This window comes from Ursus arctos, unplaced genomic scaffold, assembly GCF_023065955.2.
Source record: "Ursus arctos isolate Adak ecotype North America unplaced genomic scaffold, UrsArc2.0 scaffold_7, whole genome shotgun sequence".
NCBI classification, from domain to species: domain Eukaryota; kingdom Metazoa; phylum Chordata; class Mammalia; order Carnivora; family Ursidae; genus Ursus; species Ursus arctos.
In genome coordinates this window covers 24,158,917-24,168,787 of record NW_026623089.1, presented here as the reverse complement: position 1 = coordinate 24,168,787, position 9,871 = coordinate 24,158,917, and the positions used below count along the sequence as shown (strand labels likewise).

The 9,871-nt window shown below is 40.7% G+C and overlaps 2 protein-coding genes across 5 annotated transcripts in view; one reads left to right on the top strand and one right to left on the bottom strand.

The window, feature by feature from the left end:
* The first annotated feature begins 4,518 nt into the window (after positions 1 to 4,518).
* SFR1 (SWI5 dependent homologous recombination repair protein 1) lies at positions 4,519 to 8,311 on the top strand. 4 transcript variants are annotated; one of them, XM_026494063.4, is made up of 4 exons: positions 4,519 to 4,675; positions 5,442 to 5,560; positions 6,150 to 6,557; positions 7,625 to 8,311. In XM_026494063.4, exons 1-4 carry the CDS (start codon positions 4,663 to 4,665, stop codon positions 7,814 to 7,816), a joined length of 732 nt encoding a protein of 243 aa, XP_026349848.2. In that variant the 5' UTR covers positions 4,519 to 4,662; the 3' UTR covers positions 7,817 to 8,311. The 4 variants fall into 4 exon arrangements, with proteins under 4 accessions (XP_026349848.2, XP_026349845.1, XP_026349843.1 ...); XM_026494060.4 differs by having other exon boundaries at positions 4,618 to 4,761; XM_026494058.4 differs by having other exon boundaries at positions 4,620 to 4,916.
* CFAP43 (cilia and flagella associated protein 43) overlaps positions 5,661 to 9,871 on the bottom strand; it is a 104,655-nt gene continuing 100,444 nt past the window's right edge. The window contains exon 39 of the mRNA XM_026494056.4: positions 5,661 to 5,962. The gene's annotated coding sequence lies outside the window, so the exon portion shown is untranslated. The remainder of the gene's footprint in view (positions 5,963 to 9,871) is intronic.

Here is a 9,871-nt window from a genome sequence, read left to right as displayed (position 1 = left end):
ACTCTATTCTTCTCCAAGAGAACACACCCCAGGAACAGCAATGAATCATAGACACTCTTGCTTCTCTAGTCTCTAATGGACTTGACAAAATGCCAGGTCTAATAAAAGAAAAGGACAGGAACACCAGGTGAATGGAGCTCTTTAGGTTCTTCTTCAGTATATTACCCTCAGTATTAGTTACCAGATAAGTTTTCTAGTTGCCCAGTGGTGGATAAGTTTTTATCACACGAATGCTCTAGACCCTCCCCATGTCTTCACACTCGAAGTAGCCATCCTACGCAGGAAGGCAACCTCTCAGGCATGCCTAGTCTCTAAGCCAAGGGCTCTTTCATCTTGAGGTTGAAAATAAAATCTGTTCTTGCTTAATGTAGCTAAAGAATATTAGTTTACCCACAAAGGTCACACTTGGGTTAAAAAAAAAGTCTTCAACAGTCTCTACAAATCAATCAATTATACATTATAGAATTCCATAGGAGATCTTTAGGTAATAAAGAAAAGACATAGAAATAGTTTGTCAGTTACTCAAATGGAAATTAATAAGATGACAGCACTAAAACACATATTCTTTACCATGGATAGGTCTATGAGAATTGAATTCATGGCAAGAGAAACAGAGAGGAGTTTTTGAAGATTTTCAACTTATATACAAATGTCGGAAGAAATATTGAAAGCCACTTAAGAGAATTTAGTAGAGTTTTTTGAGTGTTATAAATTTGTATTATGAATTTGCCATAATGGACATTATATATCAACTTAATAATGTGGATTTTACACAATACCTCACCCAATTGGATTTTAATCCTGGTTTTAAAATGTATATTTATATTTTTAATTGTTAAAAAAAATCTATGGATACTAGGTATATCTACATGATAAAAAAAATTGTATTAATACAGAAAAGTCAATGGAATGGAATTTAGGTCACCCTGATTACCGTTAAGATTTGTAAAATAGGGGCGCCTGGGTGGCTCAGTCGTTAAGCGTCTGCCTTCATCTCAGGGAATCAGCCCCACATCAGGCTCCTCCACTGGGAGCCTGCTTCTTTCTCTCCCACTCCCCCTGCTTGTGTTCCCTCTCTCGCTGTCTGTCTCTCTCTCTGTCAAATAAACAAATAAAATCTTAAAAAAAAAAAGATTTGTAAAATAATGCTAAAACTAAGAATTTTAAAATAAATAAATCCAGTGAAATGAAATTTTAAGTTGTAACTTAAACGTGTGTGTGTGTGCGTGTGTGTGTGTGTGTACATTTACATGGAGAAAGAGAGAAAGGCTATTTTCTTCTTGCTATTAAAAAAGAATAAAAAGCCCTCATAAAGATTTTTAGGCATATGTCATCATCCCACTGACAATAATCACAGACTAAGGGAAGAAACGTTTACCACTCCCTAATGAATAACAAAGTAGCTAACAGTAGCCTTGGGTATTGCAGAAATTTAAAAACACACAGGGAAAGCCTGCCTTAGGTTAATATTAATTACTATTATCATAGAATTCTATTGTTCAAATTGTTCTCTATGGTAGAATAAGGAGTCCTTGCCCTCTGGCTCTCTAGGGCAGTATTTTTCGCACCCTGAAAAGTTTCAAGTAACATACGATGTCCTGCGCGTCACAAACAACAAACTACTTGTAAGTTGATAGATTTTGGGCGCCTAAAGTCATGGAAATGTTCACTAGGCTTTATCTAAAGATACAATGAAAACTGTACCGGGGCTATATTCCAGATCCCTTACACCAAGTTGAGAGTGGAAGCTATGTTTCCACTTGGGGATGTCACTGGAGTAAGTAAAATACAAACTTAAATGTGGGAAGATCATTCAGTTCTAACAACATGTGGAAGTCAGAGATGTAGGTCAACAAATGCACATTTCTAAAATACAGGTTTTTCTGAACACTTATTCTGAAGTTCTTTGAAAACCTGGCCCAAACAATCCCGTTTAATATAGCAGTTCACATAATAAGCAAGTCAGAACATTTGCAAGGCAAGATGTTGTTTTCCTTTATGCATCCAGCAAAAACACAGCTCTAAGCTTGGGCTGTCATGATAAAAGGATTTTGGAGCAGCTGATTTTAAAGAATCATAAAAACAACCCAACCTTATGCCCCAAGGTATAAAGAATATGCAGAGTCTGCATTGTGCTTCTAGTGTCAGGACAAATCATTCTGCTCTTTTCAGTGTTAGTAGTTGATGCCAATGGGTGAGTAAATGGAGAAATAAATGTACAGACAGACCTGTGGCTTGATGAGGTGAATAACACTTGTATCAGAAAATCATGAGTTCTCGGGCGCCTGGGTAGCGCAGTCGTTAAAAAGCGTCTGCCTTTGGCTTAGGGCGTGATCCCGTTCTGGGATCGAGTCCCACATCGGGCTCCTCCGCTGGGAGCCTGCTTCTTCCTCTCTCACTCCCCTGCTGTGTTCCCTCTCTCGCTGGCTGTCTCTCTGTCACATAAATAAAAAAATCTTAAAAAAAAAAAATCATGAGTTCTCTTTTTCATTTTGTAAATTCCTTGAGGTTAATTTATATAATTTTTGAAAAATTTGGGGCGCCTGGGTGGCTCAGTTGTTAAGCGTCTGCCTTCGGCTCAGGGTGTGATCCCAGCGTTCTGGGATCCAGCCCCACATCAGGCTCCTCCGCTGGGGGCCTGCTTCTTCCTCTCCCACTCCCCCTGCTTGTGTTCCCCCTCTTGCTGGCTGTCTCTCTCTCCACCAAATAAATAAAATCTTTAAAAAAAAAATTAGAAGGGGAATATATATTATGAATTATATATGGAGGCACCAAGTTTTCTGCTACTTATGGCTTAAATTGTGTGGGGTTTTATGGATTACAGCATCTCTAAAAAAATATCTGGCCTTTTTTGGGAGATAAGTGGAAGAATGAAAGAATTATATCATGCATACCTTTATTATCAATTACAGAATGGTGACTATCGTTGCATATATAAAATAACTACTGAGTGCTTCCTAAATATCTACTGCTGTTTTCCCTGCCTGTCATGAATTCTCATTTACTCCTCCAATCAATCAATAGTTGATACTATTATCCCTATTTTACAGATGAGGAAACCCAGGCAGAGACAATACTTTACAAAGGGTATAAAATAATGGTGTCAGGATTTGAACCTAGGCAATTTGCCTCCAGGTTTATGTCCTTAATCCCTGCACTGGGTTGTCTTCAGGTTCTGTATTTATATCTGACTGCTTAGGACTCCGTTAATTCCTCAGGGTCCTGGCACTTCTAAGCTATTAATTGTTTGTAAAGGGACAGTATCAAGGTTTACCAAGGCCATTCATCAGGTTGAAAACCCCAGCTCCTTAAAATTCCCAACTTCCATGTGACTCAGTATTACTGAGTAATCGTCTTTCCCCAAACCCAGTGCTCCACCCAACGTATGTAACTTTGTTGTTGCGCAGCAACAGAACGTCGCCACCAGGAAGTGAGGATTTTTTTTTAGATGTTTTATTTATTTTTAAAAGTAATCTCTACAGCTAAGCTGGGGCTCCAACTATACCACCCCCCCAATCAAGACACATGCTCTTCCGACTGAGCCAGCCCCCCCCCCCAGGATGATTTTAGATGAAGGCGCTGCCCAGTACTCAGCAAGGGCCATATCTGCCTCAAACATCTGAATTCTGGGCCAACACAATCTTATTTAGTGATTGGTCTGCTTCCTGTGTAGCCTAAAGGGGCTACAGTCTCAAAGTTGACCAGAAGAGAAGCCAAGCTACAGAAATTTGGGGGTAGATACAGTAGAAAACCGGTGACAGAACCGCCGTTTGCGGCACCAAAGGCTGGAAAAGAGCTCAACCCATCCGAGAGAGGGAACACAAGCAGGGGGAGTGGGAGAGGAAGAAGCAGGCTCATAGCGGAGGAGGCTGATGTGGGGCTCGATCCCATTACGCAGGGATCACGCCCTGAGCCGAAGGCAGACACTTAACCGCTGTGCCACGCAGGCGCCCCCATCCGCCGGGCCTCTTGGAGAGATTTCTAACACGTTTGATTCTCAACAGGCCATTTAACCCAGCGCTGCTCTTTTGTGGTCTCTGCCTTAGGAGAGTTTAGGGCCGTCAATCTAACCCACAGCCGGCTCTGCGGGTTTGGGCCCCGCCGGGTGTGATGACAGACTTTTGCGGTGGTGAGCGAGGAAAGAGACTAACGGGCGTGGGGGTGGCGCAGGAAAGCCTAACGGCGGGGGAGGGGCACGCCCAGCCATACTTCACACACACAAAAACAAGGAAGCTGGAAGGGAAGGCGAGGCCAGGAAAGAGGAGGGGGGAAAGCCGCGAAAAGAAGCACGGCCCCCTCAGAACCCGTCACGGCGCTCAGAAACTCGGCCCCGCCCACCCCCATCCCTGCCGAGGCTCGCTGCCCACCGCCGAGGCTCGCGGCCGCGCGCGCGCAGCACCGCGGCGCTCTGGCGTTGGGCGGAGCAGAGCGCCGAGCGTCAGTCCACCGGGCCAATCACACGTCTCTGCGGACTCCGCGTGGCCCCGCTCAGCCTCCACCGCCTCCCGGGCGCTCGAAGCCGCGCGCGCGGAGTCCCGCCGCTCTAGGGCGCCGAGCCCCGCGGAGCTGCGCGCGACAGACAGTCCGGCCAATCGTGCGTCTCTTCCGCCTCCTCTGCGGCCCCGCCTCGCCGCGGCAGCGCGCGTTTTCTACGCTCTGGGGATGGCGGAGGGAGGTAGAGTGTGGGGCCGCGAGTGAGCGGCTGAGAGTCGGGCTGCTTCGGGTGTCTGTCGGGGAGTCGAGTAGAGCTCCCTTTCAGCGGTCAGGGCACCTCTCAACCCTTCCTCTGACCTGGGGTCTCTCGAGGGCTAGTGTGGGTTTTCTGCCGTGGTGGAAGGAAGAAACTCCTCCCTCCTCCCATGAAAGTTGATGCCTTTGTTTGAGGACACAGACTTAAGCCAACTCTCCTTTCCAGGGTCTGTTCGCTACTTAAACTACACAGACGGGCGTACATTTATCTGCGCTTGTGTTCCTGGTTCCTCAGGCCTGAGTAGTCACTGGTTCTAGTCACACAGCTTTTTAGGGTTTAAGGTACTGTGACAGGTCTGATTATAGTTTTTCGAGTCAAGATTTCAATTGTATTTCCTTTCATTTAAAGCTGGCAAAACGAAATTAAAGAATTCCTGAAGAATTACAAAGTCGTTATTCTCCCCACCCCCTACATGGCAGATTTGAGGATATCTTGATAGATAACACAAGTGGAGAGTGTTTATATGAGACGCTAGCTAATTTGTCCTGAAAAAACTAGTCACCATGTGGACAGTCTTATTTAGGAAGGTAAAGGGAAAACTGCAAAAAGTGCAAGAATGAATCACAACTAAGTGAAGTTGCTGGCTTATTTGTGGATGTTATATGTACAACAGTAAAAAGTTCTTTTACAAAAATTGAATGTATAGAGGTATGGGTTAATTTTATTTACATTCTGATTTTTTTTTTTTTAGAGGTAAACGATTTCATTTTCAAGATGGAAAGCCCATCCGACTCAGCTGTGATTTTACCTCGCACTCCACGGGCCTGCGCCAATCCACCATCTCCCCGAACAAGTAGCTCAAGAAAACAAGTATGAATATCTTAGTTCTTCCAGTGGAGCTATTCTGTATTTCTAGATATTGTGCCAGTTGTGTGTCTAATTCTACTGAAAAATGTCAGTTAACATAATGTGTAGATCAATGAGTAGATATTTTATTAACTATTAAATAATTTTAGGTCTTCACCCTTCACCCCCCCCCCCCCATTTTCATCTTGAATCAGTTATTTTCATTTAGTTTCAGATCAGGTTACCGCAAAATTCCAAATTGAGGAAGTCTGAATTGGCTGTATTCTGAAGGTCTTTGGCGGCAGGGATCTAGGTCTTTTCCTTAATTTGTAACTCTGAAGCAGTAGTCAGGAATGTGCTAGTTGCTGAACAAATTGATGACAGGGATAAGCGTCTCAACACTGTTTTAGAAGGGATCTGACTTTGCTAAAATAAAAAGAATAAAATTAATGGGGCTTGCAGGAATTAAAGACATTTTGTGATGGTTACTTTGGATAGATGGAGATATAAAGCCATCTAGTGGTGTCAAGTATAGAAATGTAAGGTCTTTATTTTTAGTAGATTTATTTACACAGGAAGGTTTTTCTTGATTAATGTTTTGTGCTTTTTTCAGCCTATGAGTGCCACACTTAGAGAACGATTAAGGAAAACTAGATCTTCATTTAATTCCTGTTACAGTGTGGTAAAACGTCTTAAAGTAGAGAATGAAGAAAACAATCAGACTTTTCCTGAGAAACCATCTTCAACAGAAGAAAACTGTTTGGAACTTCAAGAAAATTTTAAACACATAGATGGTGAATTCAAAGAAAGTACATATTTGAAAAACACCTTCAAGGATATCAGTGCATGTGAATCTACATCTCTTGTTACTGAGTCATGCAGTGATCTCCAAAGTGATTTTGTGAATGAGGATCGTGCCAAACAAGGATTAAGTGAAGAAAGAGCAAAATTGGTGAAGCAGATTGAGGAGAAAGAAGACTTTCTTCGGAGGCTAAAACTGGTCAAAATGTATAGATCAAAGGTGAGAAGAATTTCGAACCACTTCTTAATTTTTCTTATTTTTAGATAATTATAGGAAAGTAATTTCAAAGAGAAAATAAGATTATTTAAGCATAATAAGCAGTAAGCCATATTATCGAGAAACCAGGCTTCCAACAACTGTAACTCAAATGTAAGTCATAGATTTAGAGCAGAAGAGGCCCTTAAACACCAGATAAAACCTCAGAAAGTCCCAGCTCTCATTTAATATGCAGTTGAAGTGTTTCTCTCTAGTTCCCGGCCTATAGCAATATTAGTATCAGATGACAGAGGCAAGTACAGTGAGAACAAAAGTGACAGCTGCCAGTGAATGATTAAAAAAGCTAAAAACAGGCCACAAAGTACAATAAAAAATATTTTTAGTAATAGTCTTGTGTTCTTCCAACTTATTAAAATGTTCCAGGTGTTTTGTTTGATAAAACAAATATGAATTAGATTTTTAGATTTCAACCCAGAAAGGTGAATTAAGTAGTGGTTGGGCACTTGGAAGAAGATAACCTTTACTGACCTGGATCATTCATGTATATGTAGCGGCCCTTCTTCCACAGAATGTGGTATAAATGGTGGAAGAGTAGATCTTATTTGCTGTCTTGAATTTTTAGGATTTTTCTAAATATCACTACTTGGGTTTTATGAGATAGTGAATTGAAAAATATTAAGTTGAATATTTTAATTTATATTTTATTTATATTAAATTGAATATTTTCATTTTTTTAAAAGTACAGCTATAATAAAGCATTTTGTTTTGTTTTAACCTATATTGTTGCTTCTTCACATAGTTTTGCCCTGTTTCATGATTTGATTTGTCCCTGAGGGTAAGGATGGTCCAGAGGTTGGACCAAACAAAATAGCCATAGAACTCAATTTCAGTGTCACTGTAACCATTCTACTAAAAGCCATCCTACTTTTTCCTGGGTAGAAGTCTCAGTCCTGACCAAGTGTGTTACCCTTTAACCCTACTCATTTACTAATTTAACAACTTTCATTATGTAAGTTAAAATAGGATGCCTGGCTAATTATTGACCTTTTTTTTTTTTTTTCCTATTTCAGAATGACCTGTCTCAGTTACAGTTGTTAATACAGAAGTGGAGAAGCTGTAGCCAGCTGTTGCTTTATGAGTTGCAGTCAGCTATGTCTGAGGAGAACAAGAAACTCAGCCTTACTCAGTTGATAGACCACTGTGGGTTAGATGATAAATTGCTACACTATAACAGAAATGAAGAAGAATTTATGGGTGTTTAATTTATAATTTTTTCTCCAGAACATTTTTGAGAATGACAACTTAAAAGATACTTAATACATTTTAAAAGGAAGGTAGAAACCATTAGGGCTTAAAGAAAGGTATCTTGATGAACATAATTTAGGGCACTCTGTTATATAAATATAAAATAAGTTCTAAAATGAAAATTTAGTATTTTGGATAAATTTGCCAAAGAAAACTTGACATTTAAAGAAATGTGAAAAAAATTAAATCATGTTTAAAAAATAATTTGGTCATTTCTGGAAGTCAATTTTAGTACACTGTTTTGTTTATTGTGGTAAAAAGTTCTGTTTTTTTAAGGTTTTATTTTAAATGTTAAAAAGTAGTTCAGTCTGGTGAATGTCTAAACCTAAAGTGGTCTAAAAATGCCTGTCTGTCTCCTAAGTTTATGAACCATGTTTCTGTCCCATTTACAACATATTTCCATCTGGATGGTATAGCAGGTAATTAAACTTGTTCATATGTCCAAGATCTTATTCTTCCCTGTCTTTTCAAATTTGTTTACTTTATTCTTCATCTCATTTAGTGAAATGGCTGTCTATCTCTTAAAAACAACATATTCTCATCCCCCACTTCAAGGCATACAAGGTTCTTCACATTCATCTGCCTTTCTAGTTGCTGCTATATTGTACAATGCTACCTGTCCTTGTGGCTGTATATAGAAATGTGACCCAAGCTGGCCCAGTCTGAGAATTGGAATTGTGCTCAGGAAAAGAAAGCCCATCTCTTTTTGTGGCTGAAGCTATTGTAGGTAAATTTGGAAGCAGAAAAGATAGTATGTGCTCTTACTAAGAAAGGCAAAGATGCTAGAGAACTTTGTGGATCAGTGGCTTCCTGGTTCTATCATCCAGTCCTTCCTGAGAGCCTTATGGATTTCTGCTTTTGGGTCCTTTTAAGGGGTAAAACAGCTTTACTTAGTTAAAAAAAAAAAAAAAAATCCTAAAAGAAAGTACTTCCCTAAAGTACTTCCCTAGTAGATAAATAGCCACTATCCTAAGGTTCCTCCTCCAGGCATACCTCGTTTTTGGCCCAATCCCGCCCCATGATCTAACAAATCATTAATATTTGGCATAGCAGGAGACCTTAGAACCCTGCTTTTGCATCCATTCTAATTGTTAGTGTCCATGCTGGTACTACCCTTCCCCCTTGCCACACACCCCCGCCTCTTGCCCCACACAAATTCCTACTTTCCAGACACTGCCATCGTCATTAGCTGCCATGAACCCAAGAGAACTGACCCAGGCCTCACATGGGCCTCCCCTGACCCGGAGATTCCTAGATGGGTATCCCTAGGGAGCTATGCTGTTGTGAGCCTACAGCCTTCATGGCTGCTTGCTGCACAGCTAGAAGGCCTAAATGTGGTATGGGAAGTGGTTTCCCTAGTGATGGTGCTGGTGTTTGGCTGCAGCTGCTTACTGTTGATTAGGACATCCCCTGGAGTCACCCCTCACATATAAACTTGGAGGAACTTAACATCAGTGGGACTCTAGTTCTGGGAGAGTTGGGGAGAGCAGATGGGGACATAGTAACGGACACTTCCAAGGCACTGGCTGGGTGCTAAGGGCTCTAGCAGTACAGTGGACACTCCTGCAACAGAGGTGGGTCATGGAACATGGATCAGGCTTATGGGAGAATTTGATGCCCAAGATGGCCATGAGGCGGGACCCTTTTTTATAATTTCTGTTGAATTTCACCTCTATTTAATGGGATACTTTTATTTTAAAAATCACTGAATACTATATTTTTATTCATAAAAATGAAAGCTACCACTTAGCAATTGCTTTGTGCCAGTTTACAAAGTACGTTAACTCATTTGAGTGTTAAAATTATCGGCATCACAATTTTAAAGATGAGAAAATTCAAGATAAAGTAGTTATTTAAAAACTAAATAGTTACTTAAAGCTCAAGTGGCAGAGCCAGGATTTGAAACCAGGCAACCAAGCAAGAGAGCCCTACTAAGAACCATGCTATATTTGACGCAGTTAATTATCTTACTATTTGATACTATAGATAATTTAAAGAACTATAAAAATATA

Excerpts from the sequence above, each read along its gene's own strand:
- SFR1 (XM_026494063.4), top strand. Across the intron at positions 5,561-6,149 it reads CAAGTAGCTCAAGAAAACAA|CCTATGAGTGCCACACTTAG; the intron begins GTATGAATATCT and ends TGCTTTTTTCAG. Across the intron at positions 6,558-7,624 it reads TCAAAATGTATAGATCAAAG|AATGACCTGTCTCAGTTACA; the intron begins GTGAGAAGAATT and ends TTCCTATTTCAG.